Source organism: Corythoichthys intestinalis, chromosome 17, assembly GCF_030265065.1.
Source record: "Corythoichthys intestinalis isolate RoL2023-P3 chromosome 17, ASM3026506v1, whole genome shotgun sequence".
Taxonomy (NCBI): Eukaryota; Metazoa; Chordata; class Actinopteri; order Syngnathiformes; family Syngnathidae; genus Corythoichthys; species Corythoichthys intestinalis.
Window position 1 is genome coordinate 19,906,337 of NC_080411.1, and position 25,096 is coordinate 19,931,432.

The 25,096-nt window shown below is 37.7% G+C and overlaps 1 protein-coding gene across 13 annotated transcripts in view; it reads right to left on the minus strand.

Annotated features, from left to right (window-relative positions):
* vav2 (vav 2 guanine nucleotide exchange factor) overlaps positions 1-25,096 on the minus strand; it is a 332,346-nt gene that overhangs the window by 42,774 nt on the left and 264,476 nt on the right. For all 13 annotated transcript variants that reach the window (XM_057818372.1, XM_057818370.1, XM_057818371.1 and 10 more), the window contains exons 6-9: positions 21,220-21,318; positions 20,044-20,112; positions 17,192-17,292; positions 1,164-1,263 (exon numbers count right to left, since the gene is read on the minus strand). In XM_057818372.1, the coding sequence (XP_057674355.1) occupies positions 1,164-1,263; positions 17,192-17,292; positions 20,044-20,112; positions 21,220-21,318 (369 nt within the window). The remainder of the gene's footprint in view (positions 1-1,163; positions 1,264-17,191; positions 17,293-20,043; positions 20,113-21,219; positions 21,319-25,096) is intronic.

Below are 25,096 nucleotides of genomic sequence, written 5' to 3' on the forward strand. Positions count from 1 at the left end.
CAGCCCTGTCTTTCTTATATATCCTCTGGTTGTCCTACGTCTCTGACCGTTCTTGGGGGTAATTTATATTGTTGTTTTGCGTAGCGATCGCAAATGCTACTCAGCATTATTTCTATCCTGTATTTATACTTCCCCCTCACTAAAGTTGTTTATATATATATATATATATATAACAGAAACCGTAACAGTGGCAGTCAGATGCCATTGTAATTCTTTTCAGGTCATTCATTGTCAGACAGAAGCAGTATGGCACAACGTTACGCTAAAAAAATAAGTTAAAAATATAAAAATGGCTTAGCTCTTTGTCCTCTGAAATACCATGCCAACCCAACAAAATGTTTACTGCAGATGAAATGTGAATGGATTCACCGAGCTGGTGTTACATTGGTCGTCACATTTTTTCCTCCCGAGTTTTTGGTTTCCGGAAACGTATGAAGAAAACATCCTTAATGTCTCGTAATGTCTAGAGTCATTTCTACAAGTTCCAAAAAAGCAACGTGTGATCGGCACGTTTGTTTTTGAAAGATTACCGGCGAAAAGTAACACAAAATACGTTGTTTCTATGCGAAGGCGGGTCTATAATGTCCCACTTTGGCTTTACTTCCGCTTTACTATGCGACGTCACGGTCTAAAAATAGCATGCGTGCGGTACGCCATTGGTTGACAGCCAAGGGTACAAGGGGACAAACAACCATTCCGGCAAACACTCATACCTACAGCCCAGTGGTGGAACATATGTGAACAGGGCCCAGTTGCGATGAATAATAGCGGGCCCCCCGATTGGGGGGGTTGGCACACTTCTGCGGGCCACTCCTCAAGACAATCGTGCTGTGGGTGTATGCGTGCATGTGTGTGTGTTTGGTGCTAATGGAAAATGTGTTGTGGGCCCCACCCAACCACACCGCACCGCCGTTACGCCCACAAACCACGCCCCCTTGAGGCCTGGGCCCGGTTGCGGCCACACACCTAGAACTTCCCTAAAGTCAGCCCCTGCTATGGACACTTTTGGAATGTTCAGTCAACCCACTAACCTTGCCTCCTGCCCATAAGTGATTGTGATGATTAACAGTAGAGAAGATGAATGAATAAGTTACACTTGGAGGCTTTCCACTTTGAACAGTTGACTAATTGAACAATGTTTTTTCATTGTTGTTATTGATTACCTCTACTTTGATCTTCACATCCTCCCGTGTTGCTATTAGTTCATCCAGTGTCTTCTGTGCATTCTCCATGTGGCTGCAGTACTGGCCATAGATCAATAGCCTGTGGAGACAAAATTAAAATGAAAACGCTATTTAAAATGTGTAATTCATGCTGTGTAGTAAATGGAATGTGGCATGAATGATGTTCTCCTTTTCAATGCTATTCATTTTCCTCAACACTAGACATGCCTGGTTTTTGACAACTATGACAATGTACTGTGGAATTGGATTGTCAACAAGGTTATATTATGAAAATAATCTAATCATGTAAGGAATGCCAGCAGTCTAAATGTCAATGTGTATGAAACACATTCCACCATATCATTGCATAAAAGGCAATTTTAGGAAATAAAGTGAAATGCAAGCTTTTAAAGCAACATTAGGTAACTTTTCATTCATTCATTCATTCATTTTCCATGCCGCTTTATCCTCACGAAGGTCACGGAGGTGCTGGAGCCTATCCCAGCTAACTACGGGCAGTAGGCAGGGGACACCCTGAACTGGTTGCCAGCCAATCGCAGGGCACAAGGAGACATAAACCCTTTCACGCACACACCCACACATAAGGACAATTTAAAGTGCTCAAGCGGCCTACCATGCATGTTTTTGGGATGTGGGAGGAAACCGGAGTTCCCAGAGGAAACCCACGCAGGCACGGGGAGAACATGCAAACTCCACACAGGAAGGCCGAAGCCCGGGATTGAACCCTTGATCTCAGAACTGTGAGGCGGACGTTCTAACTCAGCCACCGTGCCGCCCCACTCAGCCACCGTGCCGCTTTTCAACCTTTATAAAATATTTTTATGACATTTGTGATATTATGTCGACTTAAAACTAGTTGAATGACACCTCTTTTATATCTTGAGCGGGTCTGACCCGCTTTCACCAACACTAACTAACTTGGAGGAGGGTGCCAGGAACCCTGTGCTGACTGCATAAGTCACTTCGCCCTTTCCTCATTCATTATAAAAATGGAAATCGACACGAAAGCTTTCGTGCGAATGCTGCAAATATGGCCGAGCAACAAACCAGACAAAAAGTTTGGTCTGAGGAGGGGACAACAGAGAGGCTACCAGGATGTAAAGCAGTGGTTTCCAAACTATTCCACATAGGGCCGCAGTGGGTGCAGGATTTCACCCCGACAAAACAAGACCACACCACACCTTTTCACATATCTGGTGTTTTATAAGTGTAATCAGTTGATTGAAGTCAGGTGCTTCATGTTTTAGTATCAACCACATTGGTTAACTAATTTGCTCCAAGAAACGTATAAATATGTTCTATTTTTAAATGCTACATTGTCCCAAAAACGTATTTATACGTCTTCTGCGGTTTTTTTTGTGTGTGTTTTTTTTGTATAAGAAGCATTTATAGCTTCCGCTCTGAGAAACAAAGAACAAAGCCCCAAACCCATTTTAAAGAAATAAAACTGGCCACTGGAGGGCAGTAGCGCATTTTGTAAGACCAGGCAACCCGATTCAACAGCAATGAACAGCCGGGCAGCACGGTCGGCGCGCTGACGGCATGATGCCAGGCGGCGCTCCGACCGAACAAAACAACCGAGAGGACGCCTGAGAGGCCAGGCGCTCGACGACCAAGCAAAACGAGTGGGACCCCCAGTGCAGCGGTTCGCCGAGCAGACCCTGCAGAAACGCAAAAATAATCCATCTTTGTGAGACAGACAACGATGAGGGAAAAGTTTACACGGCTGACGTGGCGACAACGGCGACATCCCGGCGACTAACTATCATCTCTCAGTAGTCATGTGTGAATAAATTGTTACTTTGCTATCAAAAGCTCTATTTGTCTGTTTGTTCATGGTCTTTTGTAAAAGGAAAACATTATTCAGCTGTTTGGGATGTAACTAATGCAAAAAAAAGCTTTGTTAAAGTCAAAGTTATGTTTGAAATGTATGCCCTTACAAAAAGCTCATTTTCTCCGTTTTTTTCATCAGAAATTGGCAAATTGCTCAAACTAAGCTATTTTCTAATGCTGATTTCTCAAGAATGGTAAAATATATTAACTTAGTTTTTTTCTGCTGAAAGAAGAGAGTAATCTTTCTTTTCATGGGTTCCATGTTTATATAGCAATAGAACAGAATTTTCTGTGGGCCTTGCAAAATCAGTCAAAATCCAGAAAAACGGCCAGGAGTGAAGGGCCTTGCGCTGGTGAAAATAGCTTGGAGTGAATGAGTTAAAAGGTCTGTGCTCTATCGGTATGAACAAAAACCAGGACCCACAGCGGCCCTCGAGGACCGGTTTGGAGACCCCTGATATAAAGAATAAACATTGGCCTGGCTTTCACTCGCTGGTGTGGCGCCCCCACCCCTCAGCGTTGACAAGTTCAGGTGGGGGGTGGGGTTAGCCATACTAAACCACATGGTTTAGTGGGCATCATACGCTATTGTTTAGCCAAAACTGGATTCATTACCTTATGACTATTCAGCGTTCATACAGCCGCTGCAAACAGAAATGTTGTTTAATCCATCTGCAGGCGACCTGGAGATATTTGATTCATTGATGATTTTACGACACTGTGCGGGTGTACGCTGGGACTAATGGGAAACGCAGCCTTCCTTAAGGCAAAACACTACCGCTTTTGTCCACCGGCATTTCTAAAATCGCCCCAAACTGAAAAGCTACCGAGTGTTGCTTTAACTCAACTTAAATTATCTAAATATTATCACTGAATAAATGTTTTTTCAGTGTATTTCATTTTGTTCACATTTGACACAGTAACCCAACTTGAATTGGGGTCTGTACATTACACCTCATCTCTGAAATGATCATCCATGATTCATTCGGGTTGCAGTGAACTGAATGTCAAACATACCGAAAAGATAAGCCTATGGTTTTCCATTAAATCACTTTAACAGCACTCCAAAAATAATCAAATGTGAAATGAAACCTACTTCAAACCTGGTGACTAATTACCAATGTATGAAAAACTGCCACTTCTTAATAATAAATCTAAGTGTTAAATATGTCATTGAGGAAAGACTCAGACAAAATGAACCGCCAGGAATGGGGTTTATTGGTACAAAGTAGTTAAGAAAATGTACTCCACATTAATTTTGAGATTTATAACAAAATCTGATAGGTGAGCTGAGGAGCAATTTCCCACAACGCGAAGCAGATGAATGAATATGTGAATAAATGTATTATAATTTGAAGTGAATTGTGAATGCCATGAATAAGTAATGACTAGATTTGAATCCCAGGGCAATATTTGGAGGGGTCTTGCCAATAAAATGTAATGACTGAGGGCCAATAAAAAGATTGTGTTTGAGTCTGTTGCTGTGCTGAGCTTCTCTTATCAGGATTTGAGAGGGGGAGAATAATCTGTTAATTTCGAGCAGCCACTATACAAAGGCTATGCTCATTAGATATCATAATGGAAACCTGACATAGATCTAGAGGTTCGATCACAGGGGAGCTCAATGTCAGCCCTACATGGGCGTTTCCCACAGCATGTGACACACATTATTCTCCCTCACAGACAAAAGTAGGCTGCTGGCAATGATCACAGCATGGAAATTTATCACTCAAGTCGAATAGAACCTCTTAATGATCTGTGGTAGAGACATAAGTGGCATTTCAACTTTGAGGATGGTACTGCAGGTTGGGTAACCACAAACACTAGCTAAGCATAAGTAGCATTTACTCCATCCATCCGTCCGTCCGCCCACCCAAACCTGCACTTTACTGTATATTTTATGAGCATGATTTGATTGAGACAGGAATATTAAGAACTAATAATTATTTAATCATGTATCTACAAGTTATTACATTTCAATTAGGGCTGTCAAACGATTAAAATTTTTAATCAAGTTAATTACAGCTTAAAAATTAACTAACCGTAATTAATCGCAATTCAAAAAATCAATAAAATATGGCATTTTTTCTATATATTATTGTTGGAATGGAAAGACAAGACACAAGACGGATATAAACATTCAACATACGGTACTGTATTTGTTTATTATAACAATAAATCAGCAAGATTGCATTAACATTATTAACATTCTGTTAAAGCGATCCATGGAAAGAAAGACTTGTAGTTCTTAAAAGATAAATGTTAGTACAAGTTATAGAAATTTCATATTAAAACCCCTCTTAATGTTTTCATTTCAATAAAATTTGTAAAATTTTCAATCAAAAAATAAACTAGTAGCCCGCCATTGTTGATGTCAATAATTACACAATGCTCATGGTGCTGAAACCCATAAAATCAGTCGCACCCAAGCACCAGCAGAGGGCGACAAAACACCAAAAAACACAAGTAACAAGTTGACATTACACTGTGTTGTCATTTTAATGTTTGAGCGGGGCATGTGTGTTAAATGCGTCAAATATTTTAACGTGATTAATTAGAAAAATTAATTACCACCCTTTAACGCGATAATTTTGACAGCCCTAATTTCAATATTAAATACTGTTCCCTCGTTCGCACCATTAATATGGAATAATTCTACCCCAAATTTTCTGAGGTTTTGTCAGGTGGCAAACTTGAGGTTATACGTAACACAACTGTCACATCATTAAATTAGCTGATCATCTTTGACTGCATAGTGATTCACGGGAGATGATCAATCAAACATCTCTGGAGTTCGAGCAAGACTCCTCCGCAGTGAGTCTCTATCAAGCATCTGATTAAAATGTGCTCTGCTCTTGTGGAGACAGGTCCCCTTAGTTCCTCCTCCACAATAACAGTGTTGAAAAATATTGTAAGTGGTGGGGGTTTATAAATAACTTAAGAAACTGTAATGATAGAAAAGTCACCAAAACTTTCTTGGGGATTGGTACATTCTTTTCAATTTGTTAATTATATGCTACAAACCAAAAAGTGTTTAGTGAAAGAGAATGGTGGAAAATGTGATTTGTGTCCTCATCAGCTATTTAAAGGGCAGCTGAAGACTTCAATTCATGAGCGTTTTACCCGTTTAAATTGCATTGAATACATCATTTGCAGTCTCAAAACTCACATCATCAGAAAAATTTGAATTGACCACCTAGTTTTTGAGTTACTGCCATCGCAACACCTTAGCAACATGGGACGCGCCTCGCTGCCGGCCGTTACCTGATGACGTCAATTCCTGAAGACCTCGCCAGCACTGTAATACAAAAGTATAGCACCACGCCATCCTCACCATATATTGCAAACATTTTCTGGGTTTTACTCGTGAGATTCATCGTGCCATCTCGATATGTATATCGACCAATTGCTCACACGAATGCTCGAGACTACGAGTGGCCAAAATAATCTTCTGCAAGGATTTGGACATTTTCATGAGAGTCAAGCGGAAGAAGTTCTCCCCAGCTCCTCGATCGCGTCTGTTTTCAACATTGTAGCGACAACAGCTTTGAAAGCCAAGGAGGAAACAACCATGGTTTTTCCAAAGACGTCCAGTAAGTAGACCCTTACTGGAAATTTGATATGTTTATTACTTGATTGCAACCTGTTTTTCTGTTGTTGCTTGCCTATCATAAGTCAGCTGACAGGTTGTCTATTCATGTGAATTTGATACTGTAACGTTGACAAAGAGTCGGCCGCTTAGTCAGGTTGCAATTATTTTATTTTTTTGGAACTTGTGAGAACAACACAGCTTCTGTCTGCCGCAGCCGACGCCAATAAAACAACCCGCAGCAACCGGGAAATGTCTCGCGCCGTCGCACCTCCCTCAATCCCGTAAGTCACGTGGTGCATTTAGGAACGCATGCAAATACACCCGCTACATTATACACCGATTCGTTACAATTGTCTGTTTTTGTTCAGAGAGAAATCACGATGCTAGATGCCAACCACTCGTTTTGTGAAGTGTCGATCTACCAACCGGCGTCATCACCGACGTCTGCTGTGCCGAGTAAATCGTTTTCATCCGATGCCTCAGGTTCAAACATGTAGGGATTAATTGTAGATAACATTTCCTGGGAGCCTTTACCTACGATAACGTCACGAAAGAGCGATCCTGCATGGTTACTTTTGGTTGTAGTTGCCTGTTGCGATCAGAAATTTACGTCACACTTCCGGGTTTGGGGAGGGGCTATTAATAGAGTGCAAAAAACCCAAACAACAAAACTAAAAAAACACAAATTATCCTCGCAGTTACTCGTTAAAAATGACACGGTTGTTTTGACAAACTCGACCAAAGTTGATAATCGTAAAATTCACCGAAATCCAAAAAGCTCTTCAGCTGCCCTTTAATGAAGGCCTATGCGTGCATTTGTGTGTGGCGGGAAAAAAAAAAAGACTGATTAAAAATTCAAAACAAATTTCTGTATCACATTGTTTACTTTATGGATAATACTGTGGTCTGCAGAATCCATATTTATTGTAAAACTATGGGTTATGCCAAGTTGAGTATGCTAACCTTGTGGTCATTATGCTTTTTTTCTAGTTATATCCTCTGTGCACCATTTGTTGACAATTAAAGCACAATATATCAGGAGCTCTGGTTAACAAAGAAATGAAAATTGTAACTTATTGTGCCTAGTGTGCCAAATAGAAAAGCATCAAAAGAAAATATTGCCATGGTGAGACAAAAACTGTAATGTAACACTGGCTATGTATGTTGCAACTAGGAGTGGGAACCTCAGGGCACCTCACGATACGATACAATTCACGATACAAGGCTCGCGATAACGATTGTCTCACGGTATCGCGGTACAGCGATTATCGATGTATTGGTCAGAAAATTGATATATGATATTCTACGATACAACTGTTGAAACGAAAAACAAGATATTTCAAAATGAAAAAAAAACTTTAAGTCATTTATTAAACAGTGACACCTTTTCTGTGTAACATTGCTGTAGAATATACGGTAAATCTGCTGCAAACTTTGCACCTGCACATATAGAGTGAACAAACCACAACCACTGATATCTCTTGGAGTGATCATGATGAATGGCACCCTTAATTTCTTTAAAATTTTAATTATTTTAAAATTTTTAACGGTGCTGTGTAGGAGTGGGAATCTCTTGGTACCTCACGATACGATACGATTTGCCATACAAAGCTCATGATAATGATGCTCTGACAATGTGGCGATACAATGATTATCGATACATTGGTAAAAAAAATCATTCTAGGATATTCTAACTAATAAATAGAATAACAAGCTTCTGCTGTGAATTGGGATGAGTTTATCACTAGTAGACGTCCAATCCGTTTGAATTAGGAGGGTGGCAGCGAATGAACAATTGTTCATTCGCTGCCACCCTCCCACTTCAAACGGATTGAACGTCTATGGCCGTCAGTGGCAGCCAATGCCAGGCAACGAGGTAATTTTGGGCCATTTAAGATCATTTAACTGTTGATTTTCAGTTACTTCCTGTTGATTTTGGCGTATTTTATGGGTCACTTCCTGTTTATTTTGAGTTACAGAACAGGAAGTGACCTGGGAATCACCTAAATGAATAGGCAGTGACTCAAACTCAACCGGAAATGACTTGGAAATGCCCTAAAATGAACAGCAAGTGACCTGTAAATGCCCTGAAAATCGGACCGAATGACTGTGAAGGCTCTGGTTTTGAATGAACGAACGTTCGCAGTTTAAATGGATTGGGCGTCGAGCACCGTCAATGGCAGCCTTAGAGTTAACTGAGACACTATTATGGTGGAAGATTTTAGTAGCAATTTGTTGGTTCCTTTTTTTTTCAACATTGACACCTTTTTAAAACGATATCTCGATTCTTGGCAGGAGCATATCGATAACCTTTTGGGATTCAAAATATCACGATATATCACCATTTTGATATTTTGTCACACCCCTAGTTGCAGCATTCAATAATAAGGCCAAAGAAACTGTGAAAAGTGAAGTATTCTGGAATTAATTAGTATTCCAACCAAATACCACCATTATGAATGAAAGCAAGAAATCTATGTTTATGATTTAATAACATGATTTGATTGGAGTTGGAGGCTTGGTACTTCCAACCATGTATGCCAAAGGGCTAATAAGCACATTGCAGCATGCAGCAGCTCCTTGGCCCAGGCATCCATAATTAGTCCATCACATTACGCTCCTCTGGTCTGGGCACACAACACACAGTGGGAGGTAACAACTCATCAATTCCTTTTTTGTTTTCACATTCTCTAAAAGTGACAAAACCTCTCATTTGAAACGTGAAATGCTCAAGTCACCAGATCCATTTACTGTATGTTGACATTTAGGATGTAATAGAATTATTTGACATTCTTTTTATTTTTATTAGAAAATGGCAAATATGCATACCCGTAATTTCTGGACTATAAGGCGCATCTGACTCTAAGCCGCCACCCACCAAATTTGACATGAAAACAGCATTCATTCATAGATAAGCCGCACTGGACTACAAGCCGCAGCTGTCCTCACTGTATTGTGGGATATTTACACCAAAAGATATTAACCGGTAATACTTTATTTGACATTGGCATCATAAGATTGGCATAAAACCAATTGAACCACCATAAAGCTTTGAACCAATTGGCTGCAATGCTTCAAGAAGCCTCATTTGGCCATCACTGCTCCCTTTGGGTAGACGGTCAATCTCTGCTGCCACCTGCTATCAACACTGTTGTCATCCAACGTGCCTCCTAGCATGCATTGTGGTGCTACAAATGTAAATAACAATCAAAAGTCATGTTCTGTGCTAATGATTTCTTCAGTTACTCTTCTAGTTGTTTCATTAATTGCTAGCTCTGGTCTTTGGTATCCCTTTATTTGACAGTGTCGCTATAAAACTGTCATAAGACCATCATAATTATGACATGACACTGCCATGAGCATTATTGAATGCTTAAGACAGATGTCATTTTGTGTCATCTGGAAATTATCTTGCTTTTGAATACATGTAAAAGATCCAAGCCCCACATAAATGGAGTGTTGGTGACATAATTTGCCGGATGATACTTAATGACATCTGTCATAAACATTCATTAACGCCCATTATAGTGTCATAATCATGTCATAATTATTAGTGTCTTATAGCAGTTTAATGACGCCACTGTCAAATAAAGTGTTACTTATTAGCCCAAACAAATCAACAAAAAAGCCGCACTGGACTATAAGCTGCATGATTCAAAAATGAGGGGAAAAAGTAGCGGCTTATAGTCCGAAAATTACGGTATTTAGTTTAATGTAATATAATGATAAATGGTATTTGTACAACTATTCCTTAAAATGAATTACTATAATTTATGTTAGTGAAGTAAAATTAAATGAATATAAGGCTAACTTCTAAAGAATTAAAAAGTTTAAAATACATATATATATATATATATATTAGGGCTGTCAAAATTATCGCGTTAACGGGCGTTAATTAATTTTTTTTATTAATCACGTTAAAATATTTGACGCAATTAACGCAGATGTCCCGCTCAGACAGATTTAAATGATAGTACACTGAAACGCTCACTTGTTGTTATGGAGTTTTGCCGCCCTCTGCTGGCGCTTGGGTGAATGACCATCTCGCATATTGCTTCAAACAGATTACAATGAGGCCGTTTATGGACATTAAGAGTGAAGAGAATGCCATCGGCCGCTTGGGGGCAGCGCCGTTCCTTACTCATGTTATTTCTTCTAAACGTGGGAGAATTAGTAGTTGTGAGACGTTTATGCTGTATTCACAATGCAATGCAAATTGCTATTTGTACTCCACACATATTTCGGTAAGTTTTCTTTCTTTTAGTGGCAATTATGTGTCTGTTGTTATATTTTGGGTAAGATATGTACAAATATATGTTATACAGTAGAGGCGAGTGGACACAGGCATTCTTTGGACCGCACGGTTTATTGGCAACTCCTTCACAACAAACATACAGTGGGGAGAACAAGTATTTGATACACTGCCACTGGCAATGTATCAGATACTTGTTCTCCCCACTGTAAGTATCGTTTAGTGAAAGCACAACAAAAATAATATTCCTATCTCTCCCCAAAAGAATAATGTTCACAAAAAGAAAAGCACTTCAGTCTATAGTAATGAGGCCCTATTCTGACACACAGTTAAACAACAATGAAAAATGAACTGGCATACCATATCAAAATAGCTATGCAAAATACACGTAAAACTCTATTTTTATTATTTTTATTTTTTTCCCTCTTATTATTATATTAACTCTACTTTTGATTGAAAATTTTACAAATTTTATTAAAACGAAAACATGAAGAGGGGTTTTAATATAAAATTACTATAACTTGTAACTATAACATTTATCGTTTAAGAACTACAAGTCTTTCTATCCTTGGATCACTTTAACAGAAAGAATGTTAATGCCATTTGTGGATTTATTGTTACAATAAACAAATACAGTACTTATGTACAGTATGTTGTATGTATATATCCGTCGTGTGTCTTATTTTTCCATTCCAACAATAATTTACAGAAAAATATGGCATATTTTAGTGATGGTTTGAATTGCGATTAATTGCGATTAAATACGATTCATTAATTTTTAAGCTGTAATTAACTCGATTAAAAATTTTAATCGTTTGACAGCCCTAATATATATATATGTATATTTCCTATCGTGTGTTTTCTTATGCACTGAAAGTAGCTCGTGTTGTTTATTTTGACTGGAAATGTTGTTGGAATGCAATGTTGAGTAAGTGTGCCAAGGGCACACAATTGTGGGCTTTACAATTGTGGGCTGACTCAAAATAAAGGCGCACCACTGAGGATATCTCCCAGCAAACTCGAAGTGACAAGCTGTAGTGAAAGCTAATAGTCTCTGACATGTGGCATTGGGACCCTCTCACCTCGATTCAACCTATCCAACACACAGGAAATGGAGAAAGTAGCATTAAAATGTTCTGTGAGGAGCCTCATTGAGTGGCCATGATTAGGCAATGCAAGGAAATCAGAGAGCTAGATTACTTCGGAAACGAGTAAGGGAATGTCGCCAATGAAGATATCAACAAGTGGTAGTTCTTTTGCTCATTTACTCTCTAGATATGCCTCTTTGCACACGTTTCCATTGAGGTACACTCTTACTGTGAAAGAATTGAGCTGCAGTCATGATAAACCACTGACATTTTCAGCATGGCATTCAGCTCAATGACAAATAAGAAAAAGGGGCTTTTCATCTTTCGTGCCAACATGAGAGAAAAATAATTCAAGCACATTGTTGTAAAGGTCATTGGGACTTACAAGCATAGATAACCAAATTAATTATGCCTAGCTAGGTCCTCAGGAACATCACCGGGATGTCTGATGAGTGAGTTCAAATCCCTTGGTCACTGTTGTTTATGGCCATGGAGAGACGAGACAGTGGCGGCCCCATAATGAGGCAGGTTCACATGTCAATCACATGCATCACGTTGAAGCTTGTGATGCAGAAAATCTGCAAATCTAATGAACACCTTCCAAAAATAAACCTGTGGCACGTTTTGGAAAATGTCACTAAATGTAAATATTAACAATGTCATCAACCTATTTGTTTATGAAAAGAAGCTGAATATTTGTATCGAAGATATGATCAGTTTTGAGTGGGGACAGACAGCAATAGTGCAGCAATCATCGTGTGTGAGTGGATATGCCACAGTTAAACAGGTGGCAGTCATATCAATGGGTCCTAAGGGAGAGACCAAACTAAGGTGAGTTGTGGTAAAGGAGTTGGGTTTAGTAGCCCTGAAGTGCAAAACACAATGGCAAATGAAAAAACACAATGGCAAATTGAAAAAACAACTTCAAATTACAATGATTTGTGATTTGCAGTTTTTTTATTTTATTTGCTGTTGTCTTTTTAATGATAATAATAATAATAATAATAATAACAATGCATTAATTTATCTAGCGCTTTTTGGAGACCAATAGACACTTCACATTGCATTGTTCTTCCACTCCACCCTTGGTGGTGTAAAGAAATTTATTCCCATATATTTGTTCATTTTACTTCATACATTTATTTTAGGGCTGTCAAAAGATTAAAATTTTTAATCAAGTTAATTACAGCTTAAAAATTAATTAATCGTAATTAATCGCAATTAATCGCAATTCAAACCATCTATAAAATATGCCATATTTTTCAGTAAATTATATATATATTCTGTAAAATAAATTGTTGGAATGGAAAGATAAGACACAAGATGGATATATGCATTCAACATACGGTACATAAGGACTGTATTTGTTTATTATAACAATAAATCAACAAGATAGCACTAATATTATTAACATTCTGTTAAAGCGATCCATGGATAGAAAGACTTGTAGTTCTTAAAAGATAAATGTTAGTACAAGTTATAGAATTTTTTTATTAAAACCCCTCTTAATGTTTTCGTTTTAATAAGATTTGTAAAATGTTCAATCAAAAAATAAACTAGTAGCCCGCCATTGTTGATGTCAATAACTACTTCCACAATGCTCATGGGTGCTGAAGCCTATAAAATCAGTCGCACCCAAGCGCCAGCAGAGGGCGGCAAAACTCCATAAAACACACTAAACAAGTGGGCATTTCACTCTACTGTCATTTAAATCTGTCTGAGCGGGACATGTGCGTTAATTGCGTCAAATATTTTAACGTGATTAATTAAAAAAAATAATTACCGCACATTAACGCGATAATTTTGACAGCCCTAATAATATATATATATATATATATATATATTTTTTTAAGGGTTTTTATTTTTTATATTATATTTTCTAAAGGTTTTTTGAGTGAAAGCAGTGAATTAGTCTTTTTTTTTTTTAATTTTTATTCTAGTTACATCTGAGATGCAATTGTTGGCTGTTTTCAACAATGTACATCGAAAATAAAGACATTGATTAACTGAAAATGGTTCAAGATTAGATGAAATGTCTTGTTTTCTCATGTATAATTATAATTGCTCTTCACCTAAAAATAAATTTGTTTTATCCGATTAATCGATAGAATTTTCAGTCGATTACTCGATTACTAAAATATTCGATAGCTGCAGCCCTAATAATAATAATAATAACAATGCATTAATTTATCTAGCGCTTTTTGGAGACCAATAGACACTTCACATTGCATTGTTCTTTCACTCCACCCTTGTTGGTGTAAAGAAATGTATTCCACCATATTCATTTTACTTCATACATTTATTTTTATCATTTCTCTATTTGGATAAGATAAGACTGCAGCTCTGAGCTCTTTCTCTGAAGCGAGGTCATAAAAAACGATAACACAGCTGGCTAGTAAAATTCCACTTTCTTGTGAGCCACTTCATGGGTTAACATTGGGGCCTGCCTATTCGAAATTTGAATAACAAAAAATGTATGTTTTGAATGGTTGGGGCAGATCTTTCTGAAGGCATCTGGGGCACTTGAGGACGTTTCTCTTGGCCAGCCAGCTTTTAATTATTCTTCTCTAAATATGAATGTATTTTGCTTAAGTGATGATTGTTTTCTTTTGTTACTGAATTGTGTGTCGTCGTCTCCTGTTCATTAAGAGAATAATAGAACCTATATACCTTCTTCACCCTAGCCACTACTGTAGCCACAGCAGCCCTGGGCCAGTCCAACAGAAGCAAGGCAGCCAAGCCGCGCCATCGGCCCCTCCGGCCACCATCTACCACTCGTTCTGACGCTTCTTTCACACAGGGAAGTAGGGTAAAATATCTTGCCAAAGGATAAAATGACAAAAGGCAAAGGTAAGAGCAGGTGGGAGCTGGAATTGCACTACCGATCCTTCAATCAGTGGATGACCCATTCAACCAACCGCTCAACCACCTGTGTCACCGCAACTGTTTTTGTGATTTGCTGTTGTTTTTGATGTGTCGTTGTGTTTTCTATCTGTTTTTGTAATCTGCAGTTTTTATCTTTTATTCACCATTGATTTTTTTGAATATTTTTTTTTGTTTTGTTTTGTTTTGTGATGTGCAGTTGTTTCTAATTGTTTTTGATTTGCACTTGTTTTTTGTCATGGTGTTTTTTAATTTGCCGTTGCACTTATTTTTTGATTTACCAATTTTTTTATTTTTATTTTTTTCTCCACCTTGTTTTTTTCTTTGTGATTTGCAGTTGTTTTTGATTGGACTTTTGATTTCATGTTTTTTGTTTGTTTTCCACCGTAGGGAGATGAAGCGAAGACCATTTACCCAGAACATAAAGTGCTATTACACAAGTAAGAAATACATACAATTAATGCACTTGTGCAATGCAGCATTTTGTTCATGGTTATTGCAGCACAGGGACCTTAATTGCCTTAACAAACAAGGGCAAAATCTGAAGCAATGTTCACTACATTGATTCACAAAAATTACTTTATATTTTGGACACTATATTCTTTTTGTTTTACCAAATTTCCAAACAAAAAATGTGCTTTGTCTTTGTATACATATGTATTAATTCAATGTGTGTTTAATGCCACAATCATCGTTTGATAACTTGTCAAAACAACTTTGAAACTCCATACAGTATGCTGTAATAACGGGTTGTACGTACAATTAGATTGCAACTGCAGCTACACTAGCTTAGCAGACGGCATAGTGATTGTGTTGAAAAGATAAGGGACATATTTCCTGCCTCTCATGTAAAAACAATAAACTGCTGCATTTCACTGCTTATACAAACTGGCCTATGATTACACACAGAAAAGGTGTAAGTATATTTAAGACAAAATTAAAAAAATGGGTTTGTGTTTGGAATCCTGCAGAGAAATATTGTAGACATCATATGCATGAAAGCATGAAAAGTAAACACCCCCAGGACTTAAATTCACATGCAGTAAGGCATGGGGTATGAGCTTGTGGTAATGACTGTATCATTGAAGGAAATAGGCATAGCACTCCTGCTGTGGAATCATGACCGGGGGCAGAACCGATCATCATCTGCATTACTATTACCTTGGAAGCGACCACACTCTGTAAAGCACAAAGGCAAATCACGCCACCCTTTAGGAATGCAAATTATCTACTCATATGTAAGAAGATGTGCAAGATGCAGATGCATCGGGAACAAAACAAAGTTCACATTCTTTACCTCTACTCTTATTGATAACTTAAAAATTGACAGCTCCATATTACCATGTTAACATTAATGCAATTTTTGGACTATAAACCACTACCAATCCCCCAGCCCTCATCCACTTTGAACCCTGTGGGGCATATAGATAGCTGCATGTCATTTGATGTCAATATCCAATAATACCATACAATGTGGACACCTGCTGCTTACAATCTTATCATTTTATCTATGAACAAATTCAATTTTCTTGTAAAATGTGATTAGTGTGTCGTATAGTCGGGTGTGCCTTAAAGTGCAAAAATTGCAAGCCTACTTCTCAAAGAGGAATTTAATCGTTTGAAGGCGGTATATAAAGTATGTACACAAGGGAAAAAAATCAACTGTACAAAGAAACAATTGAGAATGAGCGAGAGTTCAGAAATACAAACCACTCCAAACAATGTTATTGTGCAATAATAGAACAGAATAGAACACTTTTATTGTCATTGTATAAAGTAAAATGAGATTTAATGCACTTTATTGTTATATTTACTGTATATTCATGTGAGAAAAGTGACTAATACCACAAATTTCTTTGATTGTAGAAACTTGAGTTTGTTTTGAAACACAGCAATTTACTTAAGAAAAGCTCCCAGCAATAGGTGTATTTAAAGTTAGAATAATGATAATTGAATGAGAATGAGACCAACTTTAACCTTCCCATGAAACATGAAGAAAAAAAAGACATATAAGGGAAGGAGACTGTTTGGGATAACGTGGCTATAACTGAGAATGTGTCTCTTTTTGTCCGTCAGCGGTTGACATCTGATCATTCCAGTCTTTATACACCTTTCACAAATTCTCATCTAGAGTAGGCTCCAACTATGGCCCAGAACAGGATAAGAGAAATATAATTTTGAATAGAAACAATCAAACTGTTTAAAATCCCTTCCTTTGATCCCCAAATAAGATAATTTCATTATCTCATAGGATTTAAGGACATTTATCATTATGCTAATGCACTGAATTTTAAACTCATACGGGAATTATTTAATAAGCACAGCATCTGCACATGAAGAAATCAAAATATTTCCTCACCGTTCTTTGAAGTCAAGAAAGATCTTTCCCAAACCGTTTCCTCCGGTGACCATGTTGAGGTCAATGGCTCGAAGAAGGGCAAAATGTACTTTGATCACATCCTGAGGAAAAGAAGAGGCAATTTTTCAAGTAAAGTTGCCCTTTTCTTTTGTGACTTGATTTTACTTTTTTTTTGTAAAGCATGTTTACACTGCTGGCCAAAAGTATTGGTAAACCTGCAATTCTGTAAGATAATGCTCAATTTCTCCCAGAAAATGACTGCAATTACAAATGCTTTGGTAGTAATATCTTCATTTATTTTGCTTGCAATGAAAAAACACAAAAGACAAAGAAAAAAAAAATGAAATCATTATAATTTTACACAAAACTCCAAAAATGGTCCGGACAAAAGCATTGGCACCCTTAGTCTAATCTTTGGCAGCACAACCTTTAGACAAAATAATTGCAAACAACCGCTTCCGGTATCAATCAATGAGTTTCTTACAATGTTCTGCTGGAATTTTAGACCATTCTTCTTAGGGTGCCTTCTCCCAACTGCCTCTTTCAGATCTCTCCACAGGTGTTCTATGGGATTCAGGCCTGGACTCATTGAGGGAGACCTAGCTTTCTCACACTGGGCCCTACATTATGCTGCAAAACTTGTTGGTAGTCTTCAGACATCATAATACCATGCACACAGTCAAGCAGTCCAATGCCTGGGGTAGCAAAGCAACCCCAAAACATCAGGGAACCTCCGCCATGTTTGACTGTGGGGACCATGTTCTTTTCTTTGAAAGCCTCATTTTTCCCCTGTAAACTCTATGTTGATGCCTCTTCCTAAAAATGTCTACTTTTGTCTCATCTGACCAGAGAACATTCTTCCAAAACATTTTTGGCTTTCTCAGGTAAGTTTTGGCAAACTCCAGCTTGGCTTCTTTATGTCTCTGGGTCAGAAGTTGTGTCTTCCTGGGTATCCTACCATAGAGTCCCTTTTCATTCAGACGCCGACGGATAGTACAGATTGACACTGTCGTACACTCCGATAGCAGGACAGATTGAACTTGTTTGGATGTTAGTCGAGGTTCTTTATCCACCACTCGCACAATCTTTTGTTGAAATCTCTCGTCAATTTTTTTTTTTTCTTCCCGTCAACATCTAGGGAGGTTAGCCACAGTGCCATGGGATTTACACTTAATGATGACACTGCACACGGTATACACAGGAACATTCAGGTCTTTGGAGATGGACTTGTAGCCTTGGGATTGCCAATTATTCCTCACAATTATGATTCTCAAGTCCTTAGACAGTTCTTTGGTCTTCTTTCTTTTATCCATGCTCTCCATGGTACACACAAGTACACAGGACAGAGGTTGAGACACCTTTAATGCATTTTAACTGGATGCACGTGGGATTTAGTTATTGCCACTACCTATTATGAACCACAGGTAAGTAACAGATGCTGTTAATTACACAAATTAGAGAAGCATCACATGATTTTTCCAAAGGGTGCCAATATCTTTGTCCGGCCTATTTTTGGAGTTTTGTGTAAAACGATAATGGTTAAAAAAAATTTCCATTCTCTTTTGTGTTGGGGTGCCAATACTTTTGGCCGGCAGTGTACATCTAGTAATTAGACTCAATTACAATTATGTTAAAGAAGATCTTGTAAAGGCTTGCAGAAATGTATTACATTGTTTACATTATTGTTGATAATGATTGTGAGAAACCATTAACATGATCAGGTTCTTATAATCAATTATGAATAACAATATAACATAATTTGAACAAATTATTTGTTTTACAGGTTTTTATCAAACCCTTTTTTGTAATATTAATTACTACCAAAGAAGAAGCTCTCAGTCTGTTGGTGAACCCTGGTTTAGAGGGTACTAAGGTAAGTATGTTCAAATTTACCACATTTTCACGACCATAAGGTGCACCGAAAAGTCAAAAATTTTCTCCAAAATGGACGGTGCGCCTAATAATGTGGAGAACTGTGTGGACCGACTGCCAAAATGTTTCTGACTGAGCAATTTTTGAAAAGGTGGACGTAAGTGAGAGCCACATGAGAACCTTAAAGGGAGAAGGTTGCATGTGATAGGAGACATAGCTCCAATGTTCGGCTAAACAACATTGGTTTGGCAAAGGACCCTCAAAAATGGCATCTACTGCGAAGAGACACGCTTACAAAGCCCAGTTCAAACTTTTCTTTCTGCCTAAAGAAAAGTTTCCCGCGATAGTCATCATGAATGCAAATCAAAAGGTGCTGGATGGACGAGGAGACGATGGGAGAGTAGCTGAGGGAAGTGTACATCAAGCGACCGGATGTTTTTTTTTTTCCACGCGTCACCATCCCTGTTGATGTGTGACTCCATGCACGCAGATCTCACACCCGTTGTGAAAAACCAAGTGCGTCTGATGAACTTGGAGCTTGCCATCATTCCGGGAGGCTTGACGAAGGAATTCCAACTGCTGGACATCAGTATAAACCGGGCATTCGAAATTGCGAGCAGCCTGGGAGCAATGGATTACGAATAACGAACACAGCTTTACGACGACTGGGAGGCAGCAAGTGCATGCTAGTGTGCATGCTAACGTATGTTTTTTAAATGCGCCCAATAACGCTGTGCGCCTTGTGTGTTAAATACAAAAAAATATCACAGAAAATGAGCCTGCGCCTTTTAATACGGTGCACCCTATGGTCGCAAAAATACGGTACGAAAAATACGATGGAATATACGTAGGATAGTTATATATTATATTAACATTCAATGTGCAAATTATCATCATTTTATATTTAAATAAAAATTGAAGCCTTTCTGAATTATTCACTACGTGCATCACACATGAAGAAATGTAGAAGTGTCACTCACCTCGAGGTTGACAAAGATGGCCTCCATGTCCTGTGGACTCACAAGTTGCCTCAAAGGGATCATGTAGTTCTTAAGTGAAAAAATTAAATTGAAAAATTATATACTACATTGCATATTTACAAACAAGTGCAGTTTTATTGCACTTATGCGTCCAAAAGAAAATCTGCACGTTCTACAGTTTTAGGGCTGTCACATTCCATCATAGTAATACTAACAAATAGATCAACAACAAGGTGCTGAAGGCTTTATTAACCCCAACTCAATTAAGCTTAACGAGTCCTATGATCATAAGGAGGTTGTTTATACTCATTTAGTCTTGTGCTTGTGTGCATCAGGAAACTCAGGATACACATTTTGTTCAATGAAATTAGTAAGGCTCATGATTTGTTTCCGTCTATCAAATTACAAATGAAGCTAGTCAACCTTAAAAGCTGATTTCCACATTACTTCCTTCGTAAAGTGAGCAAAGGGGTGTCTAAATAGGTACATTGTTATTTTTTTTGACACATTTTAGTATGTTTTAATAGTTTTTGTGCATAAAAAGCGCTACTTAATTCTCCTTCAAAAATATTGGTAAAAATAGTTATTTTGGTATAACATTTCAAATTAACTGTTACTTTTCTTCTTCACTCTACAGACCTGATTTAGACGTCATTTAACTACACTATGGAATACATGGTTCTAGTTGATACCGTGGTGCTAAAATATGTTCAGCATGGCTAAATGACATGATCACATCCAATTGGTATGCAGGTGAGGCAAGTTAAATGAAACAAAACATTATTTTTATGCATTTGCCGCCTCCCAATACAATCACAGGATTTTTTTTTCCAGCACCTGACAAACAGACTGTAGATACATTTGCCAATTTGTCTGATGGATTAAATAAGAAATGATGCCTAATGTTGTGGCTTTGAGTGTCTGTTCCTGTGAAATCTTTCAAAGCCCAACAGATCAGTTCTCACTTGGTGGCCAATCTAGTAATAAACACTATTGATCTCTTCCTTTGGCATTTGTGCTCCCCAGCGAAGCTGACAACAGCTGACACTTTCATGCTGTGAACAGGCCGACTTTGAGACATAGACAGAAACTCACACTACATCGTGGTTCCGGAACAATGAAATAAATAAACAACAACAACAAAAAATTGTGCATTAACAACACAATCACACTCACCTTCTCTATGTCTTCTAGAGTCTTATAATACTTTGCCTCAGTTTCCTGGATCTCTACTAAGCAGCAATTCCTCTTGTCATCTTCTGTCATGCCCATTTTCTATAATACATGGTAAATAACCATTCAGATTAATTTAACTATTAGCGTAGGATTTTTGACAGGTAGTTAATTTTATTATATTATTAGCATGCTATGACAGGGGTGCTCAGGTGATAAAATCTCAGTGAACACATTTGAATCAATTACATGAATTGATAATAGATACAGAATGTTTTATTAGCACACTCGCATAGATTGTATAAACAATACATTATACATCTCTAAAAAAAAAAAAAAAAAAAAACTATAGCCACATTTAACTAAAATTAACTTATAATGAAAATCAAACAACATACACACAAATTTAACGTAACCTACATATTGCATATTTAAAAGTATGCCTTTTCTAATCGCTGTATTAAGGTTCAATCAAAAAGCAGATCATGAAGGAAACCTTGCAATCCTTATATAAAGTTCATATTTATCTAGTATATTCTAGTATATGTACTAGGGATGTCCCAATCCAGGTTTTTGCACTTCCGATCCGATACCGATATTGTTTTGCACTTCCGATCCGATACCGCTACTGGCCGATACCGATACCGGCCTATCTGAGCATGTATTAAAGTTTAAAGTTATTTAGCCTCCTTACTTAGTTGCCAGACTCATTTTGAAAAGGGTTTTAGTACTCTTGATAACAACTAGCCAGCTGAATTAGGTGAGTTTGAATAACACACAACGGTTGGTAACAAGAAACTGACCTGTTTATTCAGTGACAAACACAAAACATTATAAATAACAAACAGAAATGGCATAGTCAGTCAGTAAAACGTACAAATAATATTGTAAACGGTCTTTAAAAAAGTAAAACACACAAACAACCTCAGTGGAAAATCCCACAAACCCCCCAAGCTATTAGATGCTTTTAACATTTTAAAACAGTAAATAAAATACTCAAGTTCTCATTCTGTATAAGCGGCTTTAAACTACATTCAATTCATTTAATTTTGCGAATCAACAGTTAAAGTTGTGAAAATTGCTCCGTTATTCCATAATTTCCCTTCCGTCTACTTTCGAGATGTGAAAGTTTTAAAACTGTTTTGAAGATAGATTCAAGTCAAGATTTTGCCGATTTAGGAGTATTTTAGATAAAAAGTTAATTAGGTTCGCTTGGAAGGTTCACAACAGCCTACTAGGGAAGTCTTCTGCTTTAAGATGGCGGCTGTTTACTAACGCATCTAGTTTTCAATACTTCAATGATGCTAACGCAGTCGAGTCTGTCGTTTTGCATCTAGTTCTATATACATATGATATCTATTATCTCCAGTAAAACAATGATGACGTAGATTGTAGTGGCTGTCAGCAGCAGTGAGGTATTCTTGTGTTTTTTATCCAGCGGCATGAGTTGAGCTAAAGCCGTGAGTTGAGCATTGGCATTACCCGGGTCTATGACAAGCATGATGTTTACTTTCGGGACGCAATGCGGTCAGTTTCTCATTGCGTCCTGAAGACCGCGCTGTGTATTAGTTCCGCTTTACTTGACGTATTTTAATAATCGGAATTTGGATGTTTTTGAATCGTTCTCGAATCTTCCACGGCCGAATCGCTCAAGGATGTAATGACAGCAGGGCATGTTGTATCGTGGTTCTAAGTGTTGGATGGTGCGTCTTTACTCATGAGAGATAATGGCTCGTCATCCAGAATTAATTCTTCGGCAATGACTCTTGTTATTCCCTGGGCTTTGAGACTGTCGAGTGCCAATTTGCATAGCAAAAGTTTCTGCCAGTGTTAGTTACGTAGGACCTTTCTTTTTGTCTTCAGTTTTCTTAACATACTCCTGATATTGTTCGTGGTGGTATTTCACAAAATGCTTGATTAGGTTGGTTGAATTAAAACTTCTTACAGCTTTACCACCACGCTTGACTTTATTGTGGCATATGTTGCACTCTGCCTCTTCGTCTTTGTCGTCCTTTAAGGTGAAATGATCCCACACAGCTGACATTTTTACCGATCAAGTCTCTCGGTAAATTGGGAGACGGTAATGTAGTTTGTTGAAGGTGTGCCGGAAAATGCGGACCGGATTTGACGGAAACCGAAGCAAAAACTGGAATGGATTATGTAAATCGGTGCGCTAGAAAACCCTGACTGGACTTTCAAAATAAAAAAAACCTGGATCGGAAGTCTGGATCGGAATTTTTCCGTGTCGGGCAATCCGATACCGATGCGCATTTTTTTGCCCATATCGGCGTTCCATCCGATCCAAATATCGGATCGGGACATCTCTAATATATACAGCTCATTGTGGCATGTCTGTTGGTTCAGCTTATGCAATGTAGCATTGTAGTCATACCCTGATGTCATACTTGCTCCCATGGGCACTGATCAAATTTTGGACCAGCTGCCCTCTACATCTAATTAACTAACTAATTGGCAAGTCATCCTTGTGGGAGGGTAATCCTCTTTATTGTTTTGTGATGGTGGTGAGTCAGTAGGAGGAGGGTCAGGGTTGTAGAGTTCCCTTTGATGCCGGTATTGATCACAATTACAGAGGCACTCACCTGCATGTATCTGATCTGCAGCATGAAGCAAGCAAAGCAGTCAAAAATCAAGTCAAATGGAACAAGAATAAACATGACACACATCAGAAGTTATAACTCGTAAAATCACTTGAGTTATTATCCACATTTTGTTTGTTTCTGTGATGTTTAATTTGTCAGTAGGTTTACACAAAAAGTTCTTCACCAGTGTCGTCATCAGGCTTTCTGTCCTGGAGGCTTTTAACTCTCTCACAGTTTATTATTGAGCACAAACTGAAATATTTTATCTTGCTTATTTTATTACATTACTACTTATATTTTCTATAGTATTTTTTATTTATTATAAAACAAGATGAAACAGTACTGTTATTTAATGTTTTTTAAAATTCTTCTTTATTTACCACATTACAAACAGTACGTTCCAATTACATAGCTGAAACTGTATGATCGCCATCCAAGGAGGAATGGAATGTGAGCCAAGGAGAAGCTTTTACATATTCGTGCAGGCTAGGCAAAAAAAAAAAAAAAAAGGGATAAATCTACAATTTGGTCCTTCTTTTTTACTTCACTGTCCGCGACCCTCGTGAGGAAAAGCGGCATGGAAAATGAATGAATGAATGAATGTTACACTTTATTTTAATCATGTGTAGGCCTGTCACGATAACAAATTTTACGAGGCGATATATTATCTCATAAACTATTGCGATACGCGAGATTGTTGCCATTTTTTTAACCTATTCAACCATGAATATAGAAATTATCCTAATAAATGCAATGAATTGTTATTCTTAAATAATACACAAACTTTATTAAAAATTATAAATATTAAAAAAAAAAAAAAAAAATGTATAATGAGTAATTTTAAAGCTAGTTAGGTGCAGAATATGAAATAGGAGAGAAACCCACTGCCAATTACAGCCCATTAAAAGTGTTAATTTGATCCAAAATGACGGTCATCTTGTCCTGCAAAGTGCAAATGCAACACATTTGAAGCCAAATTATTATCATTTATTATATGATATTATCATTGCCAATCAGATTTTTCATAATGGGTGTCATTTTGAATTGATTCTTTGTGTAGAATCTGAAGTATATCCGATTGCCTCCAGAAATCTGAACATGACCTGCTTTTATTTTTGAAATGTTCACCGGAAGTACGTTTGCTAAGCCACTAAACGGAAGCTTTACACTCAATAAAAAGAAACAAAAACAAAATGCACTTCCCTTTCGTCATGCATGTTGTATCAGTAATAGATTTTTTTCCTTTTGTTCGCATCGCTTGGAAATTTTTTAATCCAGCA